The 21,752-nt window shown below is 49.7% G+C and overlaps 2 protein-coding genes and 1 non-coding gene across 3 annotated transcripts; 1 reads left to right on the forward strand and 2 right to left on the reverse strand.

Moving 5' to 3' along the window:
* Positions 1-1,495: 1,495 nt before the first annotated feature.
* On the forward strand, positions 1,496-16,131 carry LOC144132997 (peptidoglycan-recognition protein SC2-like). Its single transcript, XM_077665779.1, has 4 exons — positions 1,496-1,603; positions 3,822-4,019; positions 6,037-6,242; positions 15,955-16,131. The coding sequence occupies exons 1-4, from the start codon at positions 1,534-1,536 to the stop codon at positions 16,084-16,086; spliced, it is 606 nt and encodes a 201-aa protein (XP_077521905.1). The 5' UTR covers positions 1,496-1,533; the 3' UTR covers positions 16,087-16,131.
* LOC144135623 (U2 spliceosomal RNA) lies at positions 7,278-7,464 on the reverse strand. The gene has a single exon (XR_013315549.1). It is a non-coding gene; the product is annotated as a U2 spliceosomal RNA (small nuclear RNA).
* A 2,384-nt stretch (positions 16,132-18,515) lies between the features above and the next one.
* On the reverse strand, positions 18,516-21,505 carry LOC144135241 (uncharacterized). Its single transcript, XM_077667975.1, has 2 exons — positions 21,119-21,505; positions 18,516-18,800 (listed from the first exon to the last, which is right to left on the reverse strand). Exons 1-2 carry the CDS (start codon positions 21,329-21,331, stop codon positions 18,642-18,644), a joined length of 372 nt encoding a protein of 123 aa, XP_077524101.1. The 5' UTR covers positions 21,332-21,505; the 3' UTR covers positions 18,516-18,641.
* Between the last annotated feature and the right edge of the window lie 247 nt (positions 21,506-21,752).

The raw sequence follows: 21,752 nt of genomic DNA on the forward strand, positions 1-21,752 counted from the left end.
TGTCTGCCGCCAGCCGCAAGTAGTCCTGGGTACACCGCTGCGGCTGCGTCCCATGGTCCAACAGGATGCGCAACCAGTCATTGAACAGCCTGTTTTGACGCCACGCTTCAGGCTGAGGCCGCAAAAGTTTGCTATAAAAAGTGGTTACGGCAGCCACATGGCCACTCACTGCAAAAGCTGCGAATGCCGTTCTGGTTTTGAAAGCACTAAATTCATTGCAAGGTGTAAAGACAGATTAGAGCGTGAAATAATAGAAGCATATTACATCAAGAAGAGGGGCCATATCTGCATAAGCAAGTCATCTGTGTCTCTGTCAGATGAAGAGATTAGTTTTCTTAGTGGGTCTTTGTCACCGTTATAATCATTGCTTTGGTCCTTTTCGCACGTTTGCCTTTGTTAAGTCACCCCTTGTATCGGTTTTGCTTTTATATTTTGCCTGCACGTGTGGTTATTAATTCGTTTTTCCATGAATAAACTTATTTGGAAGTTGGCGCCAGTCCAGTCTTGTGTGTGTTGTTTCCGTCTTATAGCGCCAGTACGTTTTTTTGCGTGAACTATGTCACACTGAGCACCCGCGTGCACATGACCTTTGTCAACCGACTGTTCAATTGCTGCCGGAAGCAGAGGTCTGGGCGGCATCGGCATCTGCCAGGCGATCGACCGGAACGCGGCAGTGAGAAGGAAGGGGGGAGGGGGGACGCATCCTTTCATGCGTTTGTCGCGACCGTCCGCCCAACTCCTACTCATTTGTTTCACCGGTGGGAAATCCCCGGTGACACGCCCGTAAGAGGAAAGTGTTACGGCATAAAAAACAACTGGGAGTGGTTGCTGCCTCACGCCTCTGTAAAGATCAGGCGTACCCATCTTTACACGAAGATATACGCCACGCCACGTTATACGAAGGCATACCGACATTTTCAATACCAGATCGTGTGTGCCGTGGCGTTACGCTCATTCATGGCATTCTGCTATTCGTATGTGGTGACACATCTCGTCACATCCGAGATTTGGGGTGTGTGAACAAGGAACAAGGATCTACGTGTTGAGCCATGGGACAGTGACGTGAAGAATAGACGGTATCGCTCTCTGTACTGCATGACACAGCAAAAACGAGGCACATTTCACAACATGCCGGCAATTGTGATGACACATCTCGTCACATACGAGATTTGGAATGTGTGAACAAGGAACAAGGGTGTATGAACAAGGAACAAGGATCTACGTGTTGAGCCATGGGACAGTGACGTGAAGAATAGACGGTATCGCTCTCTGTACTGTATGACACAGCGAAAACGAGGCACATTTCACAACATGCCGTCAACTGTGGTAGTGACAATGGCCTCGTGCTTGATTGGGTCGGTGGGAAAGAACTCTACCGGTATCGAATGCCTCGTGTGCAAAACAGGAAAGGGGGGGGGGGGAGGGGATGTGCACCGCTATTTAAGAGTAGTCGCTGGACCGGAGGCTCCGGGAGACAGACGCCCGACCGGTTCAGCTGACTGCCGTGAACAAGCCTCGCGCTTCGTCGAAAGCATGCGGAAAGCCAGCAGCAACCTTCTCGCGTTTGCATCGTTGGGAGCGGTGCTAATGGCCACGGTTGTCGGTGAGTACGATGATTTACTTTCGAATGAGCAAGCTACACTTCACGGTGACTACGGATGCCATCGCAGGCGAAGATTCAGTAGTCAAGAGCGGCCACTGATTGGACAGATCATTCGCCATCCTCTGCCTACGTCGTCTTACTTTTGAACCGAAAGCTTCACTGCGCTAAGTAAAGTCCATTTCGCCGTGCGTTGCCGGTTAACCTTCAAGTAAGCCAGAGATAAAGCGTGGCTATAGGCCTTACCATATGTGGTCCACCACGATGTCGCACCACTTGACCTTTGACCTTGAACTTTGCTCTTTCGATTCGCCGGTAGAGGGCGGGAGAATAGGCCGCAGAGTTCATTGGGTGACCAACCCCTCGCGATCCCATTAACTGCCACCTGCCAGGTGGCAGGGTGGACACGCTGTCTATCCTGTGTGGGGAACGCATTCAACGTTAGAGACGCCAAGCCGCGTCTACTTGCCCCATAGACCACAGCTTTCGCTCTCTAACCAGGTTCAGCAGCAGTTAAACCGCAGCTAATTTTTGCCTGACTGAACACGCTAGCTCTCTCGCAGCCCGCTGTATAAAGAATTGGCCGTCTATATTTTGTTACGTCAGTCAGCATTCGAAACCTAGGCATCAAGGAAGGAACAAGTCTGACAATCAACATTAAGATGGGGGTCCCGCGCTGTCTGCCCCTGTGATGTCTGCGCGATCATTGGGGCCCTATTTCTTGCGCTGTAGAGACAGGTTACAGCTAATTTGAAAGAGCAATTTATATACTTTCCAATGGTTAGCGTTGCTAACTCGCCAGCTTTGTTAGCGTTAACTCATCAGGCCGGAAATTCAAATTATCTGTGGTGCTCCGCTTCGCAAATTGTAAACTATTTTCTTCACGCCTGTATTCAGAGTATCTCATTACTCTTAGGTCGCTTCCTTTGGGTGGGATGTGGCTCTAAATTCTGCTTCCCTCTGCGGGGATTACTGCTCCGAGCTGCAGGGTATCCCATTACTAGGGCAATGGGCGGCTAATGAGATTTTTCACGGCCCATATCTCATTACGAGGGCCCTGAAACATCTCATTAGCCGCCAATTGCATCACAGAGGTCGTTTCGAAGGCTAGGCAGCCAGTCGGGCACGTACATGATCTATGGAGCCGAAGTACCTTGATTAGTGCTTCAGTCGCGTAATTTTTAGGTGTTTTCATCTTCGCTGATGTAAAACCGCAGGTCCCAAAATGTGTGAGATATGAATTGTGGTTGGAAAATCTAACATTCATTGTAAAGGGATGGCATTTAAGGTGACCGCCGACATCGAGCACAACCCGTTTGCGGAGGCTCAATTTTAAGAAATACCCACACTCACTTGGACTCCAGGTGTCCTGGAGCAGGAGTTGATCATTGACTGTTATAGGTGATTAAGTTTAGAGCTATGCAGATCAGTCAGGTCTCAGGTATCTGCCTGGCTTGCGGACATTCTTTAGCATTTAAGTATCGCTACGGTGGAGCAATTTCCGGCCGAATCCGCAAGTCTAACCCCACCTTAGCTTGCAACAACCTCAACCTCACAGTCACCTTGCACGGTAAAACTTGAATGCACTTCAATCGTTTTATAGCACGCGATGTTTTCAGATATTTTATTCGGTGCAGAGCCCGGTCGTTGTTGTTGTTGGCCTCTGGTGAAGTGGCATGCACTTAGCCAGTGTGTGTACACTCGTCATTATAACTTCCTTCAAAGCATCGAGAATAGGAGCTCTTTAAAGCGTCACTCTGTTTATCCAGTCGAGCTTCAAATTCGCAAGCCGTAGTTTCAAATCACTGAGTACTGACAGTAAAGATGCGTTTACTCATACCTCGGGGCGCGTTAAAGAACCCCAGGGAGCGGAAATTAATTCGAAGCCCACACCACTATAGCATTCCTCGAAACCTAAAGGATTGCTCAGGCCCGTAAAAATCAATCAATTAATCAGTCAACCAACCGGTTGATCGATCGATCGATCAGCTCGTGTGCAGCAGTGCTTGCTGTAGAATGACTCGGCGTTCACCACAGTCAGCGCATTCAACGAAACGTACGAAGCTTCATACATCACTCTGCCGTGCCTGCATAGAATTTTGTCTTTCTTCTAGACTTTGCCCAAATCGATCAAAACACAACGGTCCTATCGAAGAAGAATCCGAAACCATTTTGTTAACAATGAACTCATATTATGAATGCACTGCTCACTGGTGCGCAGAGGCCCAACAATGCCCGGGCGTGGAGATCGTTCCACGCAGCGGCTGGGGAGCGCGGGCCCCTCGCAGCCGGGTCACCATGAAGGACCCGAGGGCTCAGTACGTCTTCATCCACCACACCACGGGACCCCAGTGCAGGGACAAGGCCAGCTGCAGCCGATCCATTCGCGGACACCAGAACTACCACATGGACCACAACGGTAAGGGTTGGTGCCCGCTGGAAAGCTACAGGATTTAGAGCAGACTCCCCACCAGGGAATTTGAAATTAGAAGGGCCTCACTGGTGTCATGTTTCTCTTTACTTTCTTGCAATTCACCTGCCATTATAATAGACGTCCATACTTTGCGTCCGTACCGGAGAGATGGTGGGACAGTAAAGGCGCAGCCCCGCAACCAGCCTTCCTACCGCACCTGGTTCGCCCACTCTCTAAACCGCGTGGATCGCATGGTCATAGACTGTGCGCATGGTCATAGGCAATGCTTTAATCTCATTGATCGGGTGGCGATCACGTGAGTTCGGCAGTAATCGCTTCAATGAATTTTTCAACCCGGGAACATTCCTTCTCTGGAATCAAAACGCGATATTCCACCAGAGCTTTATCCAGATTCAATCGCTCTGAGTCTATACCTTTGTAGACTCTCTATATATCTTACATCGAAGGTTCCGGCTAAAGCCGTAGTAGTTATCGCAGTAGAAAAGCGTCCACGGCGGACACCGGGGTAACGGAGCGTGCGCCAAAAGGAAAGGTTGTGCTGCAACCCTCAATACGCAGCGGCGCTTGTCCTTTCGCGCTAAATGCGATTAATGCAACGGAAGACTGGGCACGCTTCCGCGGGAAAGGGCGAAAGGCTTGGGACCAATCTGTCCACAGCGGCACGCTCCGGAAGTTTGCGAAAGCCATGACTCTCTTAACCAGCAGCGGCTCAGCAGGTAGTTACTACACTCTTGCTAGAGTGTAGATTGTAGAGTGTAGATTATGGCTTTTGCGGCATAACTACACTCTTGCTAGAGTGTAGTTATGCCATAACTACACTCTTGCTAGAGTGTAGTTATGCCGCAAAAGCCATAATCTTTAACCCAAAAAGTCTACTTTTGAAAATTACTTCACTGTACCAGTAACACGGTGAGTTGAGCGAGTTGGTACATACTTGAACAAAAACAGCACAAGAACAGGAACAAGAAAAAAGAAGACGGGACCAGAGCTGTACCACCCGGTATATAGTGTGTACCACCCGGTATACATATATAGCGAGATTTCCTATACATAGCGAGCTTTCTAAGCCGAGCAAGACCTCCTCTTCAGAACATAGCTCAGTTCCCACGCGCCAGCGCTCCCAGAATTCAGATGGGCGATCACACAAAGTGACATGGAGAAAATGCAGCGCTGGCTGGCATGTAATAAACTGTTATTATAATTTTCACATAATTGTACAAGTTCCGCATTAATTAACCAGAAAATGATCTTCGCTGGATGATCGCAGATTCATTCCATTGCAGCAGTATCTTTCTGTGCGAAATCATTTATCGCAAGCAAGCTGTGATTTTTTTTTATTTTCGAAGCGAAATCTTTACTAACCTCATTACGCGTGAAAATCCGGCGTCGTCTGTGTGTGTGTGCTGAAATGCTACAAAAAAGAGGGTCTTCATAACATACGGTCCGAGTGGATTGCGTAGGATGAGGTTGGATTACGGTAGGTTAAGAGTGAATTACGTAGGATTGAGCTGCAGTAAAGTGTATTGTGGTGGATTAAGAGTGGATGAAGTTGGATTAAGTTAGACTAGGGTGGACTGGGGTGGATAAAAGTTGATTACGTTGAATTACTTTGCAGTACGGTGGATTAATAGGGATTATGGTGGATTGATAGTGGATTACATCATAGTAAGTCGCAGTATGGTGTATTAAATTGAATTGTGGTGAATTAAGAGTGGATTACATAGTATTATGGTGAACTGCGGCAGATAAATAGTAGGTTCTGTTGGATTGCGGCGTATTAAGAGCGGATTACGTGAGATTAAGATAGATTTTGGGAAGTAGGGTCATTACTGGTAGATTACAGAGGATTTGTATGTGCATTAAAAAGAATTCAATGCTTTCGCCTTCACAGCAGTTAAGTGATCTTAAATGCCCTCCGTAGTTTTTTGTTTGCTTGCTTATTTGTTCGTTCAGTGATACACTGCAATGTATTTTGTCAACTCGCAACTGGTCTTTTCTACAGGCTGGGCGGACATCGGCTACAGCTTCCTTGTGGGTGGTGACGGTCGCGTGTACGAGGGCCGTGGCTGGGGCCGAGTGGGTGCCCACACTAAAGGCTACAACAGCAACGGCATCGCCATCTCCTTCGTCGGAGACTTCACCAGCGCGACGCCCAGCAACAGCATGCTTAACGCGGCCAAGAACCTCATTGCCTGCGGCGTCGAAATGGTATGCTGAGCTGTGAGCACTGACATCTTAAGTAAGAATAACCTTTCATCGTCTGCCTGAATATTTGCAAGTTACAACTCGAAGCGTCTTTCGTGAAGGAAATGTCTTTGTTTCCTACTGAATGGAAAGTATGCGCCCGTTAAAACTTCTGAACAGCATAGTGTTGGCAACTATCCCCTTCACACAATCATCTACTACATCCTCGTGGTGCCGATATTTGCCTAGTCAATGACTTCTGATGCATAATCTGAAAAGAAAATGGCTGTGGTTTAGCTCTGGTTAACCCTAGTTGAATTGCGAAAGCTTCGTTTCCTCCGCACGTCGTCTACGCAGCGTCTCATTCCGAAGCTCTCGAGAACTCAAACCGGTCTTTTCCGCAGTTTAAGAGTCACTCCGGGACGTGGCACGACTTCTAACCTCATCTTCGTTAATAATAATTAATAATAATTGGTTTTTGAGGAAAGGAAATGGCGCAGTATCTGTCTCATATATCTTTGGACACCTGAACCGCGCCGTAAGGGAAGGGATAAAGGAGGGAGTGAAAGAAGAAAGGAAGAATAGGTGCCGTAGTGGAGGGCTCCGGAATAATTTCGACCACCTGGGGATATTTAACGTGCACTGACATCGCACAGCACACGGGCGCCTTAGCGTTTTTCCTCCATAAAAACGCAGCCGCCGTGGTCGGGTTCGAACCCGGGAACTCCGGATCAGTAGTCGAGCGCCCTAACCACTGAGCCACCGCGGCGGGGCGCATCTTCGTTACGACGCTTCTTGAATCGTGCGGCGCGTTCTTCTGGCGTCTCTTGAGCGCGTTGTCTCTTCCTTGCTCCGTTCTGTCGATGTTGCGTCTCTTTGGCGCTCTTCATAACGACTACAATACACTGACTGCTGCTGCTGTTGCTGCTGATAAAAAGGAAAGGAGAGTGCACGGGCCTGCCTACTGGCTCAAGCCGAGCCACGCTTGCTGCCATGGGCTGAAAATAGGGGAGTTAAAGGATAGGAGAGTAAAGATAGAAAGAAAAGGCGCGCGCTAATATGCCCCGGGCCGATCCCGGAGGCAGTGCAATACCGGGCCGACCCGTGCCAGAGTGCTTCAAGCTAAGCACTCCACCATATTCCAAAAATAAGTTTAATATCTTGGGTCCAAGGACCCGCAGCAGATATTAAATCAGGTATCAGATAAGATGGTGGATACGCTGAGGCGAAGAGCATATATATATATATATATATATATATATATATATATATATATATATATATATATATATATATATATATTGTAGGGGTGTGTTTATTCGGTGAACCCAGATGATTCCAGCCGCTCAGGGGAGACTCGCAGCGAAGCGTCAGGCGTGGCGAAAGAGCAAGGCAGCGAACAACTTCTTCGTCCTTGAGAGCGGCAGCACGCGACGCATGTCAGTGGTTATATCGATGAAGATTACCACACTACAGTTTCCCCCCCGGGCAGAGAAGGAGCCATCCTGGCGACTCATGGTGCCGAAAGGACAGACGGATCGTAGTAGGGCTTGATTCGGTCCACATGAACTATTTCGCGTCCACGGCGACGCAAGTCCGCAGATGGCGTAACGGGCTCAACTACGTAGTTCACAGGAGATGTTTTTTGAAGCACTCGGTATGGACCGTGATACCGAGCAAGAAGCTTCTTTGACAGGCCGGCGGTTGTGGCAGGAACCCAGAGCCACACCAGGGAGTTGGGCGCATATGAAGGCGCCTCACCAGTGTCACGATGGTGTTTTTGTTGCCATTGATTTTCCTTTGTTAGCGAACGAGCGAGCTGACGGCATTCTTCTGCATACTGGGCGGCGTCCGAGAGTGGCGTCGATTCAGAAACATCAGGGCGGTAGGGAAAAAGCGCGTCCATTGTGCAGGTTGGCTCGCGCCCGTAAAGAAGAAAAAAGGGAGAGAATGCAGTGGTGGTCTGTATCGCAGTGTTGTACGCGTAGGTTACGAAGGGAAGAACGTGGTCCCAGTTGGAATGAGCGTCGTTGACGTACATGGCCAGCATGTCACTCAGAGTACGGTTGAAGCGTTCTGTCAGGCCATTCGTCTGAGGGTGGTAAGAAGTAGCGGTGCGATGAATGATGCGACATTCTTTCAGTAGGGCCTCGAGAGCGTCGCTCAAGAAAACGCGTCCGCGGTCACTGAGCAGTTCCTTCGGAGTCCCGTGGCGAAGAATCAAGTTGTTGAGAATGAACAAAGCAACGTCTCTTGCAGAGGCAGAGGGTAACGGTGATGTTTCAGTGTAGCGAGTCAGATGGTCTACTGCCACAATAATCCACCGGTTTCCAGCAGGAGTAGTCGGAAGAGGGCCATAGAGATCTATGCCAACGCGGTCAAACGGACGAGCAGGGCAGGGTAACGGCTGCAACGAAACAGAGGACTTCTGAGGAGTTTTTCGGCGTTGACAAGATTCGCAAGCGCGCACGAAATGTCTTACGAAGCGGTACATTCCACGCCAGTAAAATCGCAGACGTAGGCGTGTGTAGGTTTTCAATACGCCACCGTGAGCACATTGTGGGTCACCATGGTACGCAGCACAAATGTCGGCGCGGAGATGACGCGGGATGACTAGAAGCCACTTCCGTCCATCAAGCAAATAATTGCGGCGATAGAGAAGACCGTCACGAATGGAGAAGTGGTGTGCTTGGCGGACGAGCGCTTTGGAGGAATGACCGGGAGTAGGACTTGAGAGAAAATTCAAAAGTGCATTGATCCAGGGGTCATTCCGCTGCTCGGTAGCCATGTCGATAGTTGTAAGAGTCGACATATCGTAGGCACAGACGTGGTCAGACGAATTATCTCTAGGCAATGGCGAGCGGGAAAGAGCATCCGCGTCCGTATGCTTCAGCCCTGATCGATAAATGACATGAATGTCAAACTCCTGGAGACGAAGAGCCCAGCGAGCAAGGCGACCGGATGGGTCTTTCAGAGAGGCAAGCCAGCACAAAGCGTGGTGATCGGTCACAACGTAAAACGGTCGACCATACACATAAGGACGAAATTTTCCGATAGCCCAAATAATGGCCAAACATTCCCTTTCTGTGACTGAATAATTAGATTCTGCCTTTGTCAATGTTCGGCTGGCGTACGCCACAACATACTCGCTGTAACCAGGCTTACGTTGGGTAAGGACGGCACCAAGCCCAATACCGCTGGCATCAGTGTGGATCTCCGTAGGCGCAGCCGGATCAAAGTGGCGTAGAATGGGCGGCGAAACCAAAAGGCGGCGTAAAGTGTCAAAGGCTTTATCGCAGGCTGGAGTCCAGGCGGAAAGGTCGGAGCTGCCGGCAAGGAGCTGGGTCAGAGGAGCGATGATAGAGGCGAAGTTCAAGATGAAACGTCGAAAGTAGGAGCAGAGGCCGATAAAGCTCCGAAGCTGCTTCAGGGAGGTTGGCTTCGGGAACTCTGCAACTGCGCGAAGTTTGGTGGGGTCGGGAAGAATGCCGTCCTTAGAAACTACGTGGCCTAAAATTGTGAGTTTTCGAGCGGCAAAGTGGCACTTCTTCAAATTCAACTGAAGCCCAGCGCCGGCGAGACACGTGAGGACATCCTTTAGGCGGAGAAGGTGAGAAGAAAAGTCGGCAGAAAAAACTACGATGTCGTCCAGATAACAAAGACAGGTCTGCCACTTGAGTCCACGAAGAACAGTGTCCATCAGGCGCTCGAAAGTAGCCGGGGCATTGCAGAGGCCAAAGGGCATAACGTTGAACTCGTATAATCCATCCGGTGTTATAAAGGCAGTTTTCGAGCGGTCATTATCAGCCATCGGTACCTGCCAGTAGCCGGAGCGCAAATCCAAAGAGGAGAAATACTCGGCTCCCTGTAAACAGTCCAAGGCGTCGTCGATTCGCGGCAAAGGATAGACATCTTTGCGCGTGATTTTGTTAAGCCTACGGTAATCGACGCAAAACCGGATGGAACCATCTTTCTTGGTGACCAAAACAACCGGAGAAGCCCATGGACTGTTAGATGGCTGTATGACGCCCCGGCGAAGCATGTCGTCCACGTTGTCAGCAATGACTTGGCGCTCAGAGGCCGACACGCGATAAGGACGCTGTCGTAAAGGTGCGTTTGTACCAGTGTCGATTGCGTGCGTAACGACAGACGTGCGACCCAGAGCAGTGTGAGGAAGGTCGAAGGCAGAAGTGAAGTTCTGTAGAAGAGCAGCGAGTTGATCGCGTTGTGCGGGTGGGAGATCTGCGTCAATAGCTTGTTGAAGAACATCGGGTGGTGTCGAAGCGGTCGCTGTATCGCAAGAGCTGAGCACATTAACGTCTAATGAAGTAGGCGTTGCAGGAAGAGTATTTACAAGCGCGGGATCAAGTTCTTCAATACGACCGAGACACTCGCCGCGTAGCAGGACGGACGGGCACGAAAATGGATTTGAGACGTACATTGCACTAAGGCCATCTTCGATCTTGAGGACCGCAAATGGAAGCAGGAGGCAGGGATGGCGTGAAGCGGCGTCGGAAGGTGTGAAGAAGACAGTCGAACTAATAACGCTTTCACAGGAGAGTGGAACGAGGGCAGCAGAAAATGGAGGAATGTCTGTGTCACTGGCGACGAGGAGTTTTGCAGGCCGGGTAGGGACGTCACACAAGACGGTATCACAAAGAGGTAAAAAGGAAACTTCCGCGCGGGCGCAGTCAATAACGGCATGATGAGTGGAAAGGAAATCGTAGCCCAGGATGATGTCGTGTGAGCAGCGAGACAGTACAATAAACTCGATGGTGTATAAGACGTCTTCGATGAGAACACGGGCCGTGCACGCCGCTGAGGGATGAATGCGCTGTGATGAGGCGGTGCGAAGCGAAAAGTCGGAAAGTGCGGTGGTCACCTTACGAAGACGACGGCAAAGAGCTTCACTGATGACTGATACGGCAGCGCCCGTGTCGACTAGAGCGAGTACTGCGACGCCGTCGACAAACACTTGAATTACGTTAGTGGGAGAACACCGGGGACTTGAAGAGTTCGAACCAAGCGCAGTTCTTGCCCCGGGAACTGCGACTGTTAGTTTCCCTCAACTGTGCCGGTAGAACGTCGGAGTGGGGACGGGGAACGGCGACGAGGGGAAGGTGATCGGCGAGCTGTGTACGTTTGATTGTCACGAGATACAAATTCGGAACTGGGCGGATTTCTCGGCGAGGGCTGGTCTGTATTGTAGGAGTAGTTCCATAGTTCAGGTCGAGAAGGTGGAAGGCGTTGGCGGCAAAGGCGTGCGACATGGCCCGGCAGCCCGCAAGAGTAGCAGATTGGTCGGTTGTCCGCGGTACGCCAAGGGTTCGTAGGGCGTTGGCGTACCCTTGGAATAGGGACATGGAATGCAGACCCAGGCAAAGGCGAAGGAAGGTTGGAAGGAGCGGCCTGGTAGGAAAGAGATGCTGATGGCATGAGCGGCCTGGCCGCAACTTGGGCGTAAGTCAGTGGTGCCGTTACTTGCGCTGGCACGGGGCTGGGCGGCAGCACAGGGCTGGGCGGGAGCATGGAGCTGGGAGGAAGAACGTCAGCGATGTGATCTTGAACGGCACGCCGTATGGTGGGGGCCAAAGACGGAGCCATGTCAGGAACAAGGCGGCCACTATCCTGTAACTGAGGGACCAGCGATAGCTGGCGGGCGACCTCTTCTCGAACGAAGGCTTTGATTTGCTGAAGTAAAGGGCTGTCCTCTGATGGGGTAGAACCGCCCAGCGCAAGTGTAGAGATGGCGTCGTCTCTAACACCGGACCGCCGGGTAGAAGCGCGCTTCTTACGAAGCACGTCGTAGCTCTGGCAAAGCTTGATCACGTCACTCACCGTGGCAGGATTTTTTTACCCAGAGCATTTGGCACGCGTCGTCAGAGATGCCTTTCATGATGTTCTCGATCTTATCCGCTTCAGTCATTAGCGGATCGACACGCTTGCATAGGTCCACGATGTCCTCTATATAACTAGTGAACGACTCATCGACTTGCTGAGTGCGCTCACGCAAGCGTTGTTCTGCCCGGAGCTTGCGAACTGCAGGGCGGCCGAACACTTCTGCAAAATTCTTTTTAAATGCAGACCAAGATGGCAGGTCTGCCTCATGGTTGCGAAACCAGAGGTTCGCCACGTCAGTCAGATAAAAGATTACATTGCTTAGCTTGATAGCGTCGTCCCATCTGTTGTAGCTACTGACGCGCTCATATGCCGCCAACCAATCGTCGACGTCCTGGTCGGCTGTGCCACTGAAGAAGCACGGATCACGCTGCCGTAGAGCTCCAGAACACAGCACGGTGGTTGGGAGGGGCGACGATGTCGTGGCAGTGTCATCCGGCATGCTGGAAGCAGAGGGTAACGTGCGGCTTCTTAGTTCCAGGGTGGACGGGAACGTACCCAGCACCTCCACCAATTGTAGGGGTGTGTTTATTCGGTGAACCCAGATGATTCCAGCCGCTCAGGGGAGACTCGCAGCGAAGCGTCAGGCGTGGCGAAAGAGCAAGGCAGCGAACAACTTCTTCGTCCTTGAGAGCGGCAGCACGCGACGCATGTCAGTGGTTATATCGATGAAGATTACCACACTACAATATATATATATATATATATATATATATATATATATATATATATATATATATATATACCCCGCGAGGCGACACCTCCTCTCCCTCTACCCCAGCGCAGCACATCTGGTGGAGCGAGCGGCGACGGCAGCGGCGTCGACGGTCGCGCCATCTGTTGGAGCGCGGCTGCAGCGTTGCTAGGCAACGGTGGCTCAAGGTCGTTCGTGGGCCACGACATACGGCTGAAGTGCGACCATGCAACGAACCGAGCTGGCTGGCATAGTGCTGCTTTCGCAACAAAATTTATAGACCGATTATAAATTCAGCTTTTGTGATGGTCCCAGTTGTTGGACTCACTTTAAAATGTAGATACAATTTCTTTGAACAAGCGTGCCTCTGTCTTTATATTTTTTAATTCCGCGAATTTCCAGCCGATCAACTAAAAATAATGGCTTTGAAGCTCCGTGGTGATTACTTGGTGCCTTTCTCAACTTCTATTTGACTGTGGACAATGCAGCCCAATGGCTTTTTTATTTACCATCACAACTAGGACTTTTGGAATAGATTTTTGTCACATTTGCACACTTGGTAGTACTTTCTATTTCGATTGAATAATAATATATTAATAATTGGTTTTTTGGGGGAAAGGAAATGGCGCAGTATCTGTCTCATATATCGTTGGACACCTGAACCGCGCCGTATGGGAAGGGATAAGGGAGGGAGTGAAAGAAGAAAGGAAGAAATAGGTGCCGTAGTGGAGGGCTCCGGATTAATTTCGACCACCTGGCCATCTTTAACGTGCACTGACATCGCACAGCACACGGGCGCCTTAGCGTTTTTCCTCCATAAAAACGCAGCCACCGCGGTCGGGTTCGAACCCGGGAACTCCGGCTCAGTAGTCGAGCGCCCTAACAACTGAGCCACCGCGGCGGGTATTTCGATTGGTCATTTCGTATTTTCAGTTCAACTCTGCTGCGTCTAACATAAGGCACCCCATGTTTGCGTGGCTTGTCTGTCGGCGTGAACACAAGAGATATAAGATGGACAGAAATAAGTGCTCTCGAAAGGGCCCTTTCGGTCCATTTGAAAGCCAAAGAAAAATACAGAACCAAAATCTTAGCCATGTGCTTTGTCGTCAGGTGTGGAGCAGTCAAAGTTGCAGTTTCCTTAAGCCATTACCTAAGGTTTACTTATATCAAGAAGCCGCCGCGGTGGCTCAGTGATTATGGCGCTCTGCTGCTAACCCAAAAGACACGGGTTCGATCCCAGCCGCCGCGGTCAAATTTCGATGGAGACGAAATTCCAGAGGCCCGTGTACTGTGCGATGTCAGTGCACGTCAAAGAACCCCAGGTGGTTAAAATTTCCGGAGTCCTTCACTACGGCGTCCCTCATAGCCTGAATCTCTTTGGAACGTTGTACCCCTATAAACCAAACCAAACTAATATCAACACGGATAAAACAGATATTAATTCCAACAAGAAAGTAACATAAATATGGGTATATATGTACAAAATCATCCAACAAGCCATCAAAGGTACAGACGGTTATTACAGAGAAAGGCAATGTGTGTCTGCCTGTGCTACAAGCGACATCTTGTTTTCAGTGGAAAGCAGGTGTCTATTAAATGAAACACAACTCGCGCGTTCGTCACGACAGCTGGGGCTCAGTATGTTTTGATGGCGGTCAGATACATCGTCCTACTGACCCAAGTCTGACGTTTTACAGCAAGATCTGGACCTGGGACGTCTTCCGAAATAGACGCGAAAGTTTATTCGCGATCACGTCACCACTCCATGCATGTGTCTCGCCTAACCTTTGCCGTATTCGGGTGGGATATGCAGTCACCCTTCACCGCCGACCATGCATACCTAATCCCTATGATATCAGGTGACCAAACCATGAAAGATCAGCGTGCCCTGAGCTCATGCACCCTGCATTGCCACCGATTGGGACCCGTGGCCGTGAGACGCCGCTGAACACTTCGAAACTCTTAGAAACACTTCGAAAGCGTTTGTACAGGTCTTCCAGGTGCAGTTAAGGCACAGCAGCTGTCTTACAGTAGGTGGGCACGTGGACTGCACCGTGAAGGAAAGGGTTAAAAAAAACAGTGAAAGGGGTAGAGATTTAAAAAAAAAGAACACACAGCGCTAACGCTTAGTTCCCGGGTTCGAACCCGACCGCGGCGGCTGCGTTTTTATGGAGGAAAAACGCTAAGGCGCCCGTGTGCTGTGCGATGTCAGTGCACGTTAAAGATCCCCAGGTGGTCGAAATTATTCCGGAGCCCTCCACTACGGCACCTATTTCTTCCTTTCTTCTTTCACTCCCTTCCTTATCCCTTCCCTTACGGCGCGGTTCAGGTGTCCAACGATATATAAGACAGATACTGCGCCATTTCCGTTCCCCAAAAACCAATTATTATTATTATTATTATTATTATTATTATTATTATTATTATTATTATTATTATTATTATTATTATTATTATTATTATTATTATTATTAACGCTTACTCTCTAAGTTTCCTGACTTACGCAGCACATCACAAGCCTGGTCTTTGTCTTCGTACTTATGTATGAACATTAGCTGAGAGCTTAATGTGGCGCCGGTATGGCCTTTAAATTACATGGACCGGCATCCGTGGCTCATTCACAAGAGCCGGTAGCTAAGGCTTAGTCAATTATGTGCTGTCGCATACAATTGTAGTCACCTGTAACAGTAGTAATAGAATTCATAACAGTAAACCTGTGCACCAATAACCTGTCCACGTTCAGCAGCTGCTCGCCATCTAGACACATCACAGAAGCGCTTTTTAGCGCTAACCCAACGGTTACGAGGTAGCATACGAATCGCAAGGCCGTGGCTTCGGTTACAGTAGTAAGGAAAGAAGGCGCCAACCAAGAAGGCTTAGGGTGGAGACTCTGTGGCTTCCGTACGAAAACCGCGTTTCATGTGTAAACCGAAACGGCTTTAAGCTAAGCCTAGTTAGTCGGCATCTGGCATAGCCGGACACGAATAACTTTCGTCGCCTATGTATCGACATCAACATAGTCTTTGCTTCAGCGGAAATTTTCTTTGTATTGATATCAGAGGCTGTGTTTTATTAGGTGCAGCTGCGAGTGCTATAGCTCTTGTGATCAACACCCTTTCATTCGCGTCCCTCCGGCTTTTGCAGGGCAAGATAAGGTCGACGTATTCCCTTCACGGCCACCGCGACGCCAACTGCACCGCCTGCCCGGGCAATCGCCTCTACGCCATCATCAAGAAGTGGGCCCGTTACGGTGGCCAGCTCAAGAAGTACTGCTAGTAGTGACAGTCCTGTGCCAAAAATAAATCCTGACCTATGCGAAGATTTAAAGCCTATAGTCAGCAAGGCTGCGCTGAGACGAAAAGAAACGTTGTTTTAAGCGCATGAACGCTGTGTCATTCTCTATGACACAGCACCCACGAATCATCCCTACACTTTGCCAGCTCCGATGGCTCTGATGGTGACTCCTACTCAATGGCCGTCACGTTACCGGGGCGCAGGCCGGCACATTCTGATGCGCTGTGAGTGCGTCTAGATCTGCCGCTCTCCTGTCCCGAGCTTGACGTCGAGTGGCGCGTGGACTTCCTCGGGGAGTCGGCAGCCTCAGAAGCAGATTCATTGATCGCTCCTGTAAGGCGTGGTCGGGGGAAGCAAGGCATCTGCATCTCTGCTGGCAAAACTACGTTTCCGTCTCTGCCATCCCCATATCCCTCACGGCGCCTTTCGAGTACATATGCTTTCTGCTCCAGCACACCCTTGCTTACGGCACGCTTGCTTTTTAAGCGATATTTATTGTCTCAGGGCATAAAAAGGGTTTATAATAATGGTTGAAAGAAGAAGATGATTAAATTAATTAAAAAAGATGGCCGATCTAATGAAGTCGAGGGGTGAGCAATGATTATGCGGTCCAAGTGTCAAGCGTATATTACGAAGGATTGGTCGGCGAGAGACTCGCCAACACCGCGGCATTAGAGCAGGTTCTACGAGCGTCTCACCCAAAACTAACTCAAGAAACTTGAGTCAACATTCATCAGACTATATGCAAGACCACTCTGGCCCTCTCCACCTCTACTTCCAAACGGACTTCTTGGCACGGCATACACTGACTCAAACAGGGGACTAATCAGGCAAAATAGAACACAAGTTCTTATTCACTCTAAATATCGAACGGCACGCCGCGCTCCTGATGGTCGGATACAAGTCAAGAAAAAAGCGGCGTTTCCAAGTGGAAGGGCCCCAGTCCAGCCACTTAATGGTGTCAGCCGATTCTCATGAACCTGCTAGCCTGACAATGCGGGGAAGGGACTATCCCCGACCATGGAGGGAGGGTACTACACCCTTTCATGTGCTACTCCCTGCGTTGTCACTCGATAGCGCAGGCTTATGATAATCGGCCGACACCATTGGCTGGAAGGGGGTGCTTTGATGGCGAAAAGTCGCTTTTTTTCTTGACTTGTATCCGACTATAGTGACACATTTCGCGCGTGAAGTTGAGTCGTCTGCGCAGCCTTGGGTACCTGCTGACAGCGATAGCGCTGTGATAATGCGTGACGGTTGTGAATGTGCGGTTTGCTTGACGCTGGCCTTCGGTCTCTTGCACCTATTTTCTAGGCCACATCGGGTCTCTTGTACTTATTTTATAGGCCACATCGCTGTCAAGCGGTGCAGCCAACCAACTAGCTAAAACCTAGCGGCGGCCAGCTGCTCCGTTTTTTTACTGCCGAAGGCACTGCGGAAGCTAACCACATCTTAATTTTAGACTGTTCAACTTAGAACGCACTGATAAGATTAGACATCTTATGGAAGGCAGCGGTCAGTTCCAAAGCACCGCTTGCTGCATCTTCGATGCGAAGCAGGTTAGGTTAGGCCTAGCAACGCCTGGCGAGCAGTGCGCTTCCAGCACGCCGGCAGGCGGCTGTTAGAAAAGCGTCACTAACGTGGGTGCAATGTATTCCTCTCTCTATGTTAAATATAAGCTTATCTATTGCCATTTTTATAATATATCGAATTACTGATGTATCAAACTATTTAGTTATCTCCTTCGAGTTCGATATCCGGGTTCGACTGTCTCGCCATGATCTGTGGTGCACGGCTTGCGCTTGACGACTGCTCTCTTTGATTTCAGAGTTCATGTTCTCGAGGAAGTTGACGAATTTAATACTGAGATGATGTGAGGGGCTGGTTTCGACCTGTATTAGATCGATGAGTGAGATGTCTACTTATTTTAGGTTGTAGCTATCTGCACACTGTGCACAATGTTTACTGATTCAGAGCATCATAAAGCAAGGGCAGATAGCAGAATGAGACCGAAGGCAGAAAAAGTCTCTTCGCATGCCACAGAATGCACTAAGCAGCATCCAGTAATGCTGAGAACAGCTACAGCTATACACGTGGCATTGAAATCATGCTGGACACAGCCACCATAAGCTGAGTACCTGGCGTCGAGAGGTCTGAAGAAAATGAGGTGGTTCATCAGCACTCTCGCGACATAAATTACCAAATAACCATATACCATTGAACAAGCCCGGCTATGACGGATGACGCATGCAGAGCTGTACAAGCAGCAATTAGCCTCACACAACGACCACATGAGAGAAAAGCGCTTGTTACTTCCATCACACCTGCATCTCACAGAACAAGAATCCCCAATGCAGAATCCAGACCTACGTCCATTTTGTACAACACAGACTTTATTAACCAAATGTCTTGTCGAAATGTGTGTCTGTCCCACCACCACCAACGTCTCCGAGTCATGTGGCAGCAGGAATGCAAGGACATAGCCGCAGCGCCCTTGGCATTCAGCATCTGGCATGGTCCAGCCATAGTCCAGATGCTTAGCCTGCAGCTGCTACTTGATGCTGAAGCTGGGCTGCTATATTTGCACTTCTGTACAGCTTTAAGGCGCCGATGGCGGCCGCCAGGACCATCGGAGAGCACAGCCAAGTCCAGAGCAGTAGTGGGCTCAGGTCGTCAAAAGCTAGCCTCGCGCGCTCCTGCGAGCAATCAGAAACAAGCCAGACACCTTGTAGAGAGGCGTTCAAAAATTTGCACGATTTAAAAAGGAAATATTTACCCCAACTCAAGGCGCGCGCCTTTGTACCTGCACACTTGCACGCATGCCTTGAAAGAGGAGGCGAACCTCGCTTGCTCTGCGAGCAGGTGGCAAGACAACAACAGACACGTAACAAGTGTTTGGGGAATTTGTACAACTTAAAGTAAGAAAAAAAATTATCTGCTCGATGTGCACGCAGTTTTGTGATAAGCGATGTCGTTGTGACTTGCAGCAGTGATATACCAGTAGTAGCCTTGAAGGAAATAAGCAGTTACGATAAGCCCTGCGGGTATTGGACGCACTGAGAGAAAGGTAACGGATTTCTAGCAGTTTTCTCAAAGGGGCACTAAAAGGGAATACGAAGTCAAGCATGGTTGAGAAGCTACGCTCCCAAAATTTGAAATTCACTCCTTTTTACCGAGATAAGAGCTTCAGTAAGCCAGGAAGTTGCGTAAAAGCGAAAAATATTGGTCAAATCCGTGGTATTGGTGGGAAAAGCGGTTGTTCTTTAGATCTTTTTCACTGTCTGGTCAAGATATTCACCGTTTCGTCGGGCTCACCATCGGAGTGTTGCTGTTATTTGTTGTTTTTGTTGCGACTGAAGAAAGAATAAAAAGGAAAGTGCACAGGCCTGCCCACTGGCTGAAGGAGAGCCACAATCGCAGCCACGTGCAGACAGTAGGAGAGTTGAGAGATATGAGCGGAAAGATTATAAGAATGGACGTGAGTCGCAACAACCGCGTCATCTGAAGCGACGACAATGGTTTAGCAACCGATGCCCACGGTGACAAGGCGCCCTCACCACATGTGTGAGAGCCCCTAGATCCCAGCCCCGTAGAGCCAGGAAATGCGAGAAAAAAATTACGCCCCAAAAATAGCGCTTTTTAGGGGTCTGGTGGGAGAAGAAATGGGCGGTTTCATTCGCGATTTTCTCAGCAACAAAGAGCTTAAAGCAGCTTGCCTCCTCTGATTTTCGTTTTCGTATCTATTTCATCGCATGTTGCGGTTGCCGGCTATGCACAACAGTGAAAAAAAAAAATTAAAAATTAAAATTGGTTTCTAGGAAACGAAATGGCGCAGTAACTGTCTCGCATATCTCGGTAGACGCCCGAACCGTGCCGTAAGGGAAGGGACAAAGGCGGGAGTGAAAGAAAAAAAGGAAGAAATAAGTGTCCTAGTGGAGGTCTCCGGAATGATTTCGACCACCTGGGGATCTTTAACGTGCACTGACATCGCACAGCACACGGGCGCCTTCTGCGTTTCGTCTCCATCGAAACGCGGCCGCCTCGGTCGGGTTCGAACCCGGGTACTTTGTGCAGCCAAGAGACAGCAGCCTCGAGCTGTTAACAGAGATCTGTTGTCGATGCCGGTCATCAAGGGTTTATATCTTAAAGATAAACTTTGAGCTGTATCGAAGGTAATGCCAAAAATTTACCGACGATTACGATAGTCGGCAATGCGAACGTGTAGAAACATGCCACCTGCCACCACAGACAGGTGTCATGTTACGCTGCTAGCCATCTTCCGCGATCTTCCCATGGCATGCAGCCATCCTTCCGGTTGTACGTTTCTCCGCTCTCACCGTGGCAGGCGGCATTTTGCTCTGCCACTATACGCCACGGCTGTCAGGTGGCAGGCGACAGGTGACACGGTGACCCGTCAGGTGGTGTTACGAAGACTACGTCGACTGCGCCGACGCGTAGAGGTAGGCGGCGTGTTACGCTACTAGCCGTCCTGAAGAATCTTCCTGTGGCAGCCGCCTTCCAGGTGGCGCTTCGCTCTGCTTGTTGGACAACCGGCTACGCCAACTACGCCGACGACGACGCAGAACCCAGGAACGGGCGCCTAACAGCTGCGCTGCTCTAAAATATATATCTTACCAAGAGAACCGGTGGTGCACCCACTGCCCAATAACCATGTGCCACCCGAGCTCCCACCGCCCTTCGCTCATTACAAGGCCGGTGGAAAACGAATGTCAAAGCGAGGGGGGGGGGGGGGTACGAAGGACAAAGCTAAGAAGGATAGTTGGAATAGTTTATACGAATTGACAGTCAATAAGCGCCAAAAAAACAAGACCCAGAAGGCATGGAGGGGACAAACTGTTTATACGTGCTCTGCTGCTCGCTGTTCTTTGTTTGACTCTTCTCGACCACGAAAGAAACAGGTTCACTTTAGGTAATATGACGAGGGTCAGCTGACATACTGATCACAGCTCTTAAAGGATGGCGAGGCAACTATCACAGCTCAGACAGGACTTACCCCTGCGTAGGCTGCCAATACGCAGCAGGCGCTGAAGGCCACAGTTGCGAAAACCTGAAAGATACGGTCCCGGAGAGGCTTGGCCCTTCGTTGTTGTTGTTCCTGGGCATCCACTTGCTCTTTGTCGTTCTCCTCGGACTCATGCTCATTATGGCACTCCTCTTCCTTCTGACCTTGCTGCTCCGCGTCCGCAACAAAATTAGGCACGGCCATGTCTATGTTCCCCCTCCTCCTGTCCGCGTAGTGACCTGCAGCTCTCGATGACACTTTTGAATCTCCGAGGCCCCGCCCAGGCCTTCTAGTTTGCCACGAAGGCCACAGCGCTCAAATGAAGTCAGGCGTGTGAACGTCAAGAATCCTCGCCATCCCTGGCTGCAAGCAGTGGCGTCTTCTTCGTCGTCGTGGTTTTCGGAAAAATTCAAGCATATATCCACGACAGCGATTGACAACGATGTGAAAAACAGGTATCTTAACATTATGGAGATAATTTAGAAAAAATAGCAAGAAAATATATCAATGAGTGCAAAATGCAAACATTAAATGCGAAATTGATAGAATGACGCCTAAAACATGCTCATTTACTCGATTGGGCCGTCGCGGTGGCTCAGTTATGGCGCTCGGTTGCTGGCCCGAA

The sequence above is a fragment of the Amblyomma americanum genome, chromosome 5 (assembly GCF_052857255.1).
Source record: "Amblyomma americanum isolate KBUSLIRL-KWMA chromosome 5, ASM5285725v1, whole genome shotgun sequence".
Taxonomy (NCBI): Eukaryota; Metazoa; Arthropoda; class Arachnida; order Ixodida; family Ixodidae; genus Amblyomma; species Amblyomma americanum.